The following is a 14,098-nucleotide window of genomic DNA, read 5'->3' as shown; positions in this document are numbered from 1 at the left end:
TTATCTTGTCTTATCTTATCTTAAACTCCAACACAAATATTCAGTAGTGAGATCCCCTGTTGGTCACAAGCCCTTAGTTTATTGAACTGAGTGTGTTCTGAGATATGTGTCCTTCAGAAGTAAAGGCTTGCTTTAAATCCCACTTGTTTATAGGCCAGTGAGTAGTGTCACCTTGAAACTACGAGACAGGGAAGATGACTTCACTGTTAAAGAAAAGCTCAGTAATGTAGGGAAATTGATCATTAGAAACCAGATAAATTATCTTATTAGCCCTTTATTCCCTCGCGACTGCAGGAAGAGTTCGATTTTGAGATTCAATATTAGATTATGTTAAGGATTCCTTTTGCAGTGGAGGGAGAAGCAAAGAGCAGACGAGAGAGGCAGAGCAAACACAGTGATGGAGGAGAAAGTGGGAGGCACATGAAGGAATATTATTGTTTCTTCTGCATGCTAATGCCAGAGCCAGAGATGAGACAGAGCGAGGCAGGAGGAGGGAGGCCGACAAAGCAGAGGTGAGCAGGTTTAGGGAGGGCGAGCTGCTGTTTATTCAACCAGAGAGGAAGGAGGGATGGAGAGACAGATAGAAGGAAGCGATGGCCTTGTTTACTCTCCATCAGGACCATAATGAGTGATGATGAGGGGGAGACAGGAGGAGGCAGAGAGGAGAGGGCAACAGATAGAGGAGAAAGAGATGGGAGCATTGATAGAGGTGTTAATGAATAGACTTACTGTTGATCAGTTATTCACAGCACAAAATACCTTCGGGCTCTGTTTTAACCCAGAGACACAAAATGTGGAGGTCAAAGGTCAAGGTCACAATCCAATTTGCCACAAATGTTCATTTACAGAAGGGACCGAAACTGCAGTGGTTGGCCTGCATTGCCCATAATGCATATTGTGTCTTCCCTTAAGGTTTCTCTTTTAAAATAAATCAAATACTTCCTAGAAATCCAATATCTGAGACCCAGTAACTATAACAAATGACACCAAGGAGCTGTTATGCAAGTGAAGTGATTCTGTTGGTAATTCTCTGAAAACCTAAAAGCTACATAAGCTTTTGATGTAAACATAATGCAACTTTATCAAGGGGCGTTTTTAAGTTCCGACTCTGCTTCCACTCCAATATTGATTTCCAGTGGAGGAATAATGAACGCACTCGACAAAATGTATTAATGTTCTTTATGAGCTGACAGATCCACTTTGTATGGGCACAGTCTGTAAGCGGATGGAAACTCCAGGGACAGTCAGAGATGAGCAGCAGAGTTTTCAACCTAAATGTGTCCAGCCTGAAGCTAAAGAAAGTGCTTGCACGCCTTCATTTTGTCTCACCAGTGAGGAATAAGAAAGGATGTATTGAAATGCACAGTAGGGAGGGTAATAATCTCAAACTACAGATAAAATGTACAAAATGTTCTGGGTATTTTCACATAATTTATTCTTTACATTATACTTTGGCATGAATGTCTTTGTTTTAATCATTATTTAGATTTTTTGGGGATTCAAGTTTTAAAATATAAACTGATATACAAATCTCTTTGTCAGCAGCTCTCACTAAAAGGTCTTGGATCCCTTAGAGGTTTGGTCCCTCCTGTCAAAATGGCACCTTGTCCCAATCTCAGCTTATTGACTGTGACTTTTCTTTGATTAGTATTGCCGCCGTAATGGCCTGTTGTTAACACACAGTACCAGATGGTTGTCTGGTGCTGCTGTGGTGTAATAAATGGCTCTGATATCAAACTAATGAGATTGACTCCGAGAGGAAGAATCACAGTCACGCACTGTAAATATAAAACACCCGACATCCCAATATGCAGAAGTTCAAACACAAGAAGATGACGAATCCAAACTGAATATATACATTTCAGCGTGAGGGCTACACTCATATAGCATGTGAAAGTTATTAGGAGGGTGGGGGCTGCAGGGAGGATTACCCCCCCCCACTCTGCAACAAAAAACCATGAAAGCAGAAGTACAATAGATCACATATCAGTAAGACTATGCACTATAGTATAAAACCATGTGCTCCCACCCAAGCTGCACCCACAAAGCTGCCACCTGTGCCCGTTTCACTCAGTTGGTATCTAACCCATTTGAACTGCTCTGACTCCACGAACACACAGCGAACAACAGAGGGACATCAATTGTTCTCACTGTCCGTGTCCTGAAACTGCTGAGTCATTGCCACACGTGTGTCCTCGGCAGGAGAGGGAACAGAAGAAAGAAGAAATACTGAATTGGGAGCTGCTGCTGCTTTTCTCAAGGACCGCCATGAACCACGGAACAGTGGAGAAAAACGTCTCGTGGTGAAGGTTGAGTTTGGATAAAAGCTGTCACACACCTGGAGTTAACTTTCAATGCTTCACTTCAAATTCTGGGATGGCAAAGGAAAGGGAATGAACAGGCAGAACGTTGTAAAGAACGTCAGTTGTGTATCAACATATCAACTAGAGTTGCTAATGAACATTATTTGAAATATTTTGTAAATGTTAAATATTACTTTAATAATGATATATAGAGATATGAAGTCTAAAGTGCTTCACAGCAGAGAGACGTCACTCAGGACTCAGTGCAGGATGGAGACCTTGAAGTCTGTTCAATAAGACAAAGCACATGAGTTCAGGTAGAGAAGTGCACAGTGAGGGCTGAACAGGACCATCAGGAGTTAGAGGTGTTCAGAGGGGAGGTGTTATCGGAGGAGATGAGTCCTGAGGAGGTGCTTGAAGTTAAAGAGGCTGGATTCACCAAGTTTAAACTAAAAGGTCCACAAACAGGCATTTTGAGTGAAGTACAGATACCGTTCATTTTTGTTTACACACATTCATTTATTTTCTTTGAGTCGACAGAGGCAGAAAATCTGGGAGCAACAAATATTATATTTCAGCTTGGAGAACAAATTTCAGCTTCCAAGCGGTATTTCAAATCTTATTTCAAAACACTACGGACAGCGGCACAGCGGGGAATTGGCAGAGAGCTTGCTGAGATAAAGTGGTTCTCCTGGGACGAGGGCACACACTGACCAGTCGGTGTGTGCCTGGCATTATTCATACAGACGCCAGAGAACATATCATCTGAATCAACACATTTGAAACCTAAACCAGCACTTTGTCCCCTGAATCTCAGGTCATTGGCCTCAACATGTCTTCAACATCAGAAACCAAGATGTGATATTTGAGGTATTAAAACCACATTAGATTATTTGCATGTCAAACAAGGGAATCAGCTCATTTACTAATCAAATGCTTCCTCGTTGTGACCACATCCTAAACTCCACTGAGACCGAATGTAAGCTTCTCTGTCGACCTCGTGTCAGACAAGACATCCTGCAGTTTGCATGTACACCAATATCCATTAGAGGGCTGAAGATTACAGCAAAAGAAAAATGTAAAACCCCCGCCCATATGGAGCGAAGCCCTGCTAATAAAAATTAATGAGTCCCTGTGAGTGGAGGGACTCAGTGTCTTCCTCAAGGACACTTGAGTGGCTGCAGGACGTTGTTCAGATGAGACACAGGAGATACTTCTTAGTGCAGTGTGGCGTTGATCTACACCGGTGAATAAAGTATTTAAGTATTTCACATGACTAAAAGTACCAGTAGATCAATGTGAAAAATACCCTGAAGTTCTAATAGCCTTGCAATCAGAATGATACTCGTGTTACCATACAAATTGAAATTAGTCCCACTCGTTCCAGACATGAAACACAAACAGAGCAAGGTTGTGTTTATTCATTAAAAGTCCACCTCAAGTTATTTCTGATTTAATATTTTGTTGCCATCAGATAATAACAACAGTGTTTTTAAGCTTCTGCTGAGCATCAATACCAAAAGCAATGATTTTTTTTAAAGAAGAACTGGATCCATTTTCCATTTGCTACTAAGTTAACATAATGGAAGAGTGCACAGTACAAGTCTATATTTAATTTCTGGAGTTTGGTTACAGCCGCTTTGCAATATGCACATATTACACAGTGTAGAACAACAGATCTGTGCCAGAGAGAATTCATTATTCAAATCAACACCGACTGCAAGTCATAAATACTGATGTGATATTTGTTTTCTTCAACTAGGAATGAACAGTATTTCAAGAGGCTTTGGTTTTGTGTTGGTCCATGACTGAAGACGTTTGGTGAAAGGGCATTCAATTTGGTTTGTTCATACACTTACAGTGAAGTGGGAGGTAGAGTGTACACAAAAGTACACAAGTAAACACAAAACCTATTGGATTACCATGAACCCTGGTGGAAGGATGCGGTATGGGTCCTGAAAGAACTCATTTTTAGTGCGGATCTAGATCAGGGGATTGTTTTCACTTTCTTTAAGAGTGCAAGACATTTCAGAGAATAATTCATGGATCCTGATGAGAAAATTCTGGCATATTAAGGGGACTGATATTCATGAGTGTGTGCAATTTGGTGCAAATCCAGAAAATCCGCATCTAGGGAATTCAAATGTGCTCAGCTATGTGCTCTCTGAGTGAAATTCTAGTTTCAATTTTTGGGTGAAGGAAAAACTTGAAAAAAGACAAAATCCTCTGCAAAGTTTCTCATCTTCTTTCTGCCCTGCGTGTGATGATGGGTTATTATTATGTGGGTTCATTAGCATATTTCATATCCTGCTGCTGAGCGTTCGCACCTCTCTATCTGTCTCCATCGGCAGCGGAGAGACAACACACAGGTGCTGAACGCTCGCTGAGGGTGGCTCCACGAGGGAACGCAAACACAACACTCACTGTGGTAAACACACACAAACAACACCACCTTAATCAGTCACCACAGAATGTACACACAACCATCAGTCAGGAGAAGAGCTTCAAAGACTGTAGTAACACATCTAAAATGAATGAAGGCCCGCGCACACAGCAGCACGCCACACACTCGTACATGCAGTCTGTCAAGTCATCAAAGCTGCTTTCAAATGTGTCGCACAGCGTTCAGCCAAACCACACAACACATCACACACAAGTGCTGCTTTGTAAGACACTTGCATGTGCACAGAGTGATTACTCCGACAATCTACAATCATCAGAAGCATGAAATATGCAACAATGTCTCTCTCACACACACACGCGCGCGTACGTGAGGATTTTTTTTATGTGTCGGAGCAGGAGTTTTAAAGCAGTGAAAAGGGGAACAGGATGAAAGTGGGCAACTTATTCTTTTCCCTCATTCTCCTCTGCCGTATTCACCAGAGGGAGTTTTGGTAGGTGTACGCTCACGCTCACACACACACACACACACACACACACACACACACACTCAAAGGAAGCACTGGTAGGGCAATGCCACAGCAATAATTAGATTTCACTTCAAAGAAACATGGCGTCGTTTCGGTGGGAGACCGAAGCCGAAGCGTGGTTTCCCACTAACACTGGCAGGTTAGCGACTGGGGCTGCTCCATACCAGAACGCCCTCCTCCTCTCTCCTCCTCTCTCCTCCTCTCTCCTCAGTGTGTTGTTATGTACCGCCTCTGTATTTGTGTGTGGACATATTTGACTGACAAATACGTCCACAGTAATTCACTTTTCCATGAGATTGACATATCAAGTTAAGTGGAAAGACTGAACAAAAACCTTACTTATATTTCATGAAACTGAGGAAATCTAAATAAAACAAAGCAAAGTGATAACTATAAACATGGTGTGTTATTGTCAGATACCGCAGGACACCTTACAGCGGTGTGTGTGTTGTTTAAAATAATTATGTTGTGTAGTGACAATGACAAAGCTATTAGACAAACTGAACTTTGACAGGACAGTATCTTGCTCTTACATTCCTTCATCACTCCCTCTCTCTCTCTCTCTCTCTCTCTCTCACACACACACGCAGACACCTCGACTGGCAGCCTGTCAAATAATGCTGTGTGCATTTCAGAGAGAAACAGCCCCTGCTTAATTACTGCCACACTAATTGAATCCCAGAGTGAGTGATGTATGGGGATAGGCCTCTGTGACAAAATGAAAATGAAATATTAAGCCGCCAAGTAGATAATCCATTTAGGAATGTCTGAGAAACGAGAAGGATTAGTTAATGCAGCGCCATATGGCTCGTCTGTCAGAAGACATCAAAGCTGTTGGAAATCGAAAATGTTTTTATTCTTATTCCCTTTTTTTTTTATTTCTACTGGAATTCTTATGTCTGTGACAAACTCGACAAACCTGCCTCAGGCACATCTCAACATGCTGTCAGTCTAATGTGCCCTGCTTAGTTAAACACTATATATGTGGGATGAGCTGAGGTTACGTTTGTCTTAGTGCCAGATGGTGCAAGTGGAAATGAATGCAGTTGTTATTGGATGGATAGTTTTTACCAAATAAATCACATATATTCAATTTAATTGAAGTGAACTTGACTATTTTTGAGTGGATATCAGACAGAATTTGAGCCTGCACTGTGATTCAGACTGAGGTTGATAGCAGATACATCAATGCGACAACAGTTGAATCCTAATCCCAATTATTTGTTATCTGTCAAAGAAGAGTGATGAACAACACTTTCCTGAAAGACTTTCAAAACAAAACAAACCCTTTAAAGGGATTCAGAGCCAGAGGACAAAGTAAAGTTGGTCTAAAACTAAACTGGTCTAAACTAAAGTCATCAACCTCCTTATCTCAGGGAATGACTGAATGATGAGTGATACCTGTCGGTTGATGTCATTTATTAAACTTCTTAAAAGTTATCGTTTTGTCATGATTTCATTCATCGGACTTTACCGTGATCTCTCCTCACTGCAGGCGACATAACAGACCCCCCCACCAATTGGCTCATCTGTTTCCGGGGCGACGCACCTGCCAGAGGAAGGCAAGACAGGAAGCTAATTTCCGCAGGTAATCTATGGACAGAAAACAAGAGCCGCACAAACGCACTCACTGATTCACACTGTCAGGATGACTACAGCTTTCTGCAGGGACACACAACCGCACAACCACACACACACAGGATCTACAACCTACATTCAAAGAGTGTCTTTCCATCATCCTCGACCCAATAGAAGTGTTTTCCTGTCACTTTATCTGCTGCTCTCATCTTTTCTTCCTCCCCTTTCGGTCTTGCATTATCTATTAGCCCATATCCTTGATCCCCCCCCTGCCCCTTCATGTCCCTCTTTCTCTCCACATCTTTCGCTTCCTTCCTCCATCTTCCCTCTCTCCTCCCAACCCCAGCCCCCCCCCTCCATTCTCTCCCCAGCAGGCTGCAGATGGTGCTTAACGGACACATAACTGACTATAACTGCCTCGTGAATAATTCCACAGGAAAAAGGTGAGTCATAGGACAACCAGTGGGCACACACACTCACATATATATGGAAGCTACGATAAAAGAGGGGGATACTTGGAGAAACGTGTTTTATAATTTATTAAAAAAGATCACTTTGAGATCTGTCGTGTCAAAAAAGACATGTTGTATGTACTTTAATACTGGAAAATGGTATGGTATATAACATATTTGAATACTGAGGAAACTGACATATCCATTGAGATAAGCCATCAAAGATTCTTGGCTGAAAGTGTAGGTACAGGCACGTGGAAGTGCAGCGGAGCCGGGTAGCCATGCGTGCTGTGTGGGCTCCATTAGCATGCACACAGGCCCTCCCACTGGTCAACTGTTTCAGGCTCATGTGGTTTGATTTATTAAATGGGAGATATTGAGGCTTTTCAGAAAGGTGGGTGTACATTTCAAGGTCGTCCTGGTTATTGTAATATAATCTGTGGTGAGAATGTCCATGGATCAGCAGTTTGAGATGAATCTGATTTATGTCCATCGAACAGAGGATCCTGAGGGACGGGAGGAGCTCAAGTAGTTTGCTAATCTTTTACCTGAAGTGAAGTCATAATAGAGACATCATCACCATTAGTTCTACTTATTGCTCCTCATATATCTTTTACCTGCTGAGTGTGTAATACGCAGTTACAACTCATAGATTTAACTAATTAAATATGCACCACTTATAAAGACAGATTAACTACAAAGGGGTTGAACTTCTATAGCAATGTGTGAATATGCATCATATCAATGCCACCCTGCTAAATTCCCTTTGTTCTCCACGAGATATGAAAACCCATCTTTTTATTAGTAGGAAAACATCTTATTAGAACTGCTCATGAGAAGCAATAACACAACTAATGAGCCGTTCAAGGAAGAAAAGGACAAAGAGTCCCATCACCAACACCATCAACGTGACAATGTGGTTTTCCAATTAACAGTTTGTTTTCAAAATATAAAAAGGTTTCCCTTAAATTGCAGGTGACATTGTTAAATTTTGTGTTTAAAAAAAAACCTACAGCTGCTGAAAGTGAAACATAAAAACATTTGAAAGGGAAACCTTGAGCTGTGGGGGTGAGCTGCAGAGCGGGATGAGTTAGCGAGGGAGGAGAGTCGAAGGTCGCGGGTCATGAAGTTCTGCTGCTGTTCACTGGCAGAGCAAAGCAACAGAGGAGCGGGGGGGAGTCATGAGGAGTTTTCCCTCTCAGCACACGTCCCCTGCACGTCTCCATGGTGGCGCTAGAAGAAAAGTTGGAAGATCACCAAAAGCTGCTTTCAGACATGCACTGAAGTCTGGACATTTTCCTGAGATTTTCCAGCGGGGCTGAATGTGAGATTGCAAAAGTCTTCGTCAGACACAGAGTGTGTGAGCCCATGAGAGAATACAGCAGGAACACGTCCAGAAAAATGACAGTGTTGATGTGTCAATGACTTTTCTTGACGAATGCGAAACTGGAAGAATACAAATATCTCAGGATGAAAAGGAGAAGTCATACATGAAGCAGACACCGTCAAAGATGTCAACTTGGGAACACAAGATTCAAGGGCTTTTGGTAATTAGGGCCGACGCTGACGTCGATGTGCTGAAAACAAAGACGCAGCAGAATTCCTTCAGTCTTCTGGACCATTTTACTGTTGTGGTGAACAAATGCATGCAGGTTGATACGCAGCCAGTGAGTACAGCAGAAGATTTTGCTGATTAACTTCATTCACAGACGAGGAACTAATCAGTGAAGTGGGCTGCTGAGCGCTTGAAGCTGGAATCAAACCTGTACACTGTTGGACCTGCTTCACACACACATGAATACCTTTGATTTAGAGCCTGCTTTCCACCCGTCTGTTTTCTTCAAGTCATTATTCCACTCAAATATATCTCCTATCTAATCTGTCTTGAAAAGTGTAATTTGAGCGCTCCTATTTATCTCACAAAATATGATTCACTAAACCGGTCTTTAATATTCCCGCTTTCGGCTGATGATACTTGGCTTCCTCATCTCGCTCCCCACACAGCACAGGAATCACATGGATAATGGAAGAGCCTATTAGCAGCACCACACCCCCCGTCATTTCCTCGCGGAGAAGTCATTAGCTCTCGGAGGTATTGATTCTACCAGGGCACGCCTCATTAATGGACTCCACAGATGAAGACAGCTGATAAATGATTGCACTGTTCATTCAGAAGGATGCCACATGCAAAGTACAATACAAAGGACAGTGGAGAACAGGTGAATTGTAACTTTAAACAGTGAGGTCTTACATTTCCATTATTTAGGGAGTACAATGGGTAATAAGTGTGGCCTGATTATAAAAGCAAGAGGAGAATCCTTTAGAATCCCTAAAACAAGCATCACGTGTGTTTTCAGGTCACACCAAAGTTAATGGGGTGTCTGTGGGGATCTGACCTCACATTAGCAAGTAGTGTTAAAGCTGTGATGAACAGAACTGATGAGTTCGCCCCCCCCCCCCTTCACTTTGGAGCGAGCACAGCAACCTTCAACTATACAAACATTAAGACTCAGCACATGTTGGCATTTGTAATCAATGAATGCAGAGGCCACACCCACCATTGAGAGAGAGAGAGAGAGAGAGAGAGAGAGAGAGAGAGAGAGAGAGAGAGAGAGAGAGAGAGAGGATAAATGAATGCAGTGTTCGCTCAGTCTGTACTTTACAGAGCAGAGAGACCAACAAACACATTTTTTGCTGCTGTGTATATTTTTATCCCTGTGTGTCTGTGTGTGTTTTGTCATTCTGTCTTATTATTAGCATATTTATGTTTTTTCCTCTCACACAGAGGAGGTGTGCATATTTGCTTATTTGTGTTGCTTCCTTTTGTGTGTGTGTGCTTTTTAACTTCTGAGGCGCAAGTGTGCCTCTCTCAGTCTGCATAATACGTGTGTGTGTTTAGTTCTCTCTCATAGTTAGTGTTTGTGTATGTCTACAGCTCCCTCAGAATGTGCCAGACTGTGTGTGAAAGGATTTTAATGTGGTGTATGTGTTACTGTGTCTTGTCTCTCCAAATGTGATTGTTTGCTTCTGGCATTTTTTAATGGGCATTTGTCCAAGTTGTTTGCTTTAAGTGGTAAAACTGACTGAGTACAGAGAACAACACCATTTCATTTAAAAGTTATTGAATCACTGCAGCAAAAGACAAATTCCTCCTCGTACCATCTAAATATTTTTCCATTCACGGAAAAAAGTTATTGTGCTTTTCTTTCCCTGCATATTTAACACTGTGTGTGTGTGTGTGTGTGTGTGTGTGTGTGTGTGTGTGTGTGTGTGTGTGTGTGTGTGTGTGTGTGTGTGTGTGTGTGTGTGTGTTGTGTGTGTGTGTGGGTGTGTGTGTGTGTGTGTGTGTGTATGGGTGTGTGTGTGTGTGTGTGTGTGTGTGTGTGTGTGTGTGTGTGTGTGTGTGTGTGTGTGTGTGTGTGTGTGTGTGTGTGTGTATGTGTGTGTATGGTGTGTGTGTGTGTGTGTGTATGTGTGTGTATGTGTGTGTGTGTGTGTGTGTGTGTGTGTGTGTGTGTGTGTGTGTGTGTGTGTGTGTGTGTGTGTGTGTGTGTGTGTGTGTGTGAGTGTGGTACAGTAACTTGCATGGCCTGAGGGGAGTGTAGACTAGATGAAGGGTGAGTCTCAGGGTCCCTCCTCGCTGCCTCGATGGATGCAGAAAGACATTCCTCCACCTCAGAGCGCGCTGCTTCGCTGTTTGAACGAACCTCACAAAGTGAGTCTTCCACTGTCGCCCAGCAAAGTGTCTGGAATTAAACAGGTGAGAGGAATGAGGATGAGAAGGTGTTTACAGTTGAGAGGACAATGAAAAACAGATCTGATTGTGCTTCTGTACCTGAACAACTACAGTGAGAAATTCAAATATCTGCAATGTTTCCTTATTTAATACTTCACCATTTTCTGTTCATGCATTTAAACTCATTTCAACTCACAGCAGACTGTACTGGGTAAAACATTTTCCTGATGAAAACAACCCCACAACAGGAGTTCAAACCTAATTCAATCTGATGTTTATCTGATGCAACATGCTGTGATTGGCCTGCTGTCTGGTTTGATGCTCCGCCATGTGCTCGTCAGTCAATCACCTGCTGAACCTAATCACACAGATCCTGAATCATTTAATCTCAAATCAATGTAGGAACTGGATGAAAGTTTGTTACTACTTGTTACACTTATTAAACAATTCCGACCTTAAATCGTGCCCCTCGTATTTTGGATCAATATAACAAAGTTTAAAAAATCTCAGTTTTTACTTGGACACTACAAAAAGTATAAATCACAAACTGGCGCCCCCCCTTCCCGTCCTTTCCAGTCTTGATTCCCCGGCACACCAGGGGAAGTGCAGTACATCCTCCTTCCTCTCCAGCTGGCAGCCCGCCTCACACCAGACCACGCCAAGTGGCGAGCTCTCAACAGGCACTTCCATGGGAATCCCACAGAGAGGACAAATCCAGCAGATGATTGACAAGTTCCTGCTCAGACCTGAAACATTAGAAGTTTGCACTTTTTGTTACAATTCTGTATCCAGGATAAGCAAAGAAACAGAACTAGATTAGAAAACATGTCAAGCACATTCCTTATAAAAGAAGAATGTGCAAGGAAAGCAAAACTAGCAAGAACATTTATTTGGCTTTTCCTTCTTACAAAGCTTTGGCCCATTGAATATTTTAGCTGAGAATAAAATGGGTTGAATATCCAACAGCATTTTTGTCTGTTAGTCACATTTTGATCAAATATTTATAGCGATTAAAATGAAGAATTCTTTATTTGAAAGTGCTTTGGCCTCATTTCTCGTTTGAAGTAACTGGCAGTTGTGTTGCAACGCAGCGAATCAGGGGGATATGATGTAAAATATGGAGAAGCCTGCTTTGATTCTGTGGTCGGTACGTTTAGTAATAGGTATTGAATTCTTTGTTGAGGTGTGTGGTGAGAACAACACTGAGGTTTAAAGGTAAGTATTTAATAAGGCAGTTTTGCTTCTGGCACATTGAATCTCAAGATTGTGTAAAAACTAAGCCAATGGGGTTTAAAAATCCAGTAATGATGATAATGGATTAAGCTGCCTGTGCCAGCAGGAGCTTCCTCCAAGCTGCGAAGGCCACTGTGAGTGTGTTAGTCAGTGTGTTAGCACTGTGACATATGAACGCTGCTTCCACTCAGGACACAATATGTGTCCTGAGATACTATGTTCTAGGTCTATTTATACTGTTGTCGTACTGTGCAGACCACATGTACAGTCAGAATATCTTTGACTCTATACACCTCTCTACCATGAGCAGAACAGACTGTTCTTCCTTTTCTTTGGTGACAGGCTACATAGAAACCCGCCTGGATGTAGGAATAACAGAAGCCAATGTGCTTCACTGAATGTCTAGAGACTTGTCAGAGCCGAGGCACAGACCAACAGTACATAAATCCCTTTATGCTGACAGTGAGACGCATGTGTACACACCTTGTGCCGTCTGTGCTGAAGTTAGTGTTATTGCCTGAGCTGCTGAGGGGCCTCATGGTGATGCAGAGCCAGGCGTGTTGTAACTCCGCAGACATGGGCACAAACACTACAGGCCCATCAAACCGGCCCCTCAGTGAGTTGTATACCTGCCGCCAAGATGGACAACAAACACACAGTCACATATAAATATATTTGTACGTTTTACACCCAGCAGCCAAATTGGATAAACAACGATTCTCATGTGGACACAAACAACTTTTTCTATTTCAAGCGAACTAAATAACAGTTACAGGGGCACCAATTGGGTCCTCATCAAAAACAGGAAGATGTATCAAGTACACACAGTGTCAAGTCACATATGTGCAACAAGAACAACGTGTCTGAGAAAGGCTAAAGTGCTTGTGACCTGTGATTGTGATGCTGAGTGAGGCTGGGAACTCAGTGGGGTTTTTGAAGGGACCGGTGACGGAGGCATGGGAGCGAATCTTGGATGAGATGCCAAGAGGCTCCTCGCTCTCCGGATTAAGGCCACGCCCACTCAACAACACACACAATTTTGGCGACTAAAGAAGGACAGAGACAGATTAACACACACAGAGGTGGCCAGAGGGAAAGCAATGAAGTAAGAAATGAGAAAGCATGATGGGAATACAGAGGAGGGGGCAAAGACAGGGTGTAAACAATAGATACAACTTGGGAGGAACAAAACAGTGGTGAGCATTCAGTTTCACTCTGAACCATGAATCACATTTTACATTCATGCCATTTTAGAAAATATTCTACAAATGTACTAGACAATAATCATGATGACAGTTTCCATATAAGTTGTTATCTCTATCCAGGTTTTAATGGTTTGTATCACTCTGCTCCTCAGTCTCCTGTACATTAAAAAATTAAATATATAAAAGTTTCATTAAGCAATCTGATTGTTCCAATTCAAGAGGATAAAGAGGTTAATATTTCCTGTGCCTGTCTATGTGTGTGTGTGTGTACCTGAGGGCATGTGAAAGTGATGTGTGGTTCCCCTCACCAATGGATGATGGTCTAAAGCAGACACTGAGCTTGGTGGAGGAGTGGGGATGGACACACACACAAACACAGATAACGGTTGTCATGGGGACAGAAGAGACGGATAAACACACACATGCTCAAAGAGACAAAAAACCTAATTATCTCTACCAAGCAACGCACAGCTTTCCATGTGAGTGACTAAGTGAACTGAATAGATCATCTAACGGCTGAAATCTCCAGCAAATACAATTAAACATCCACCGATCTACAACAATTATCAAATGTAATGGTCAAAAGGTGATAGTGAGTGTGTGTACAAACAGCAGGTTGTTATTTTCTGGCGCCACTATTAGATAAACTCGGCTCCGGAGA

The 14,098-nt window shown here is 42.3% G+C and overlaps 1 protein-coding gene across 1 annotated transcript in view; it reads right to left on the bottom strand.

The window, feature by feature from the left end:
- The window catches only part of LOC118103669 (cilia and flagella-associated protein 47), a 37,571-nt gene that overhangs the window by 372 nt on the left and 23,101 nt on the right, over positions 1 to 14,098 (bottom strand). The window contains 10 exon segments of the mRNA XM_035150829.2: positions 10,839 to 10,883; positions 10,885 to 11,009; positions 11,196 to 11,223; positions 11,544 to 11,735; positions 12,716 to 12,841; positions 12,843 to 12,861; positions 13,014 to 13,023; positions 13,072 to 13,278; positions 13,709 to 13,728; positions 13,731 to 13,862. Of these exon segments, the coding sequence (XP_035006720.2) occupies positions 10,839 to 10,883; positions 10,885 to 11,009; positions 11,196 to 11,223; positions 11,544 to 11,735; positions 12,716 to 12,841; positions 12,843 to 12,861; positions 13,014 to 13,023; positions 13,072 to 13,278; positions 13,709 to 13,728; positions 13,731 to 13,862 (904 nt within the window).

This window comes from Hippoglossus stenolepis, chromosome 24 (assembly GCF_022539355.2).
Source record: "Hippoglossus stenolepis isolate QCI-W04-F060 chromosome 24, HSTE1.2, whole genome shotgun sequence".
NCBI lineage: Eukaryota > Metazoa > Chordata > Actinopteri > Pleuronectiformes > Pleuronectidae > Hippoglossus > Hippoglossus stenolepis.
Note: the sequence above shows the minus strand (reverse complement) of the source record. Positions and strands in the feature narration are given on the sequence as shown.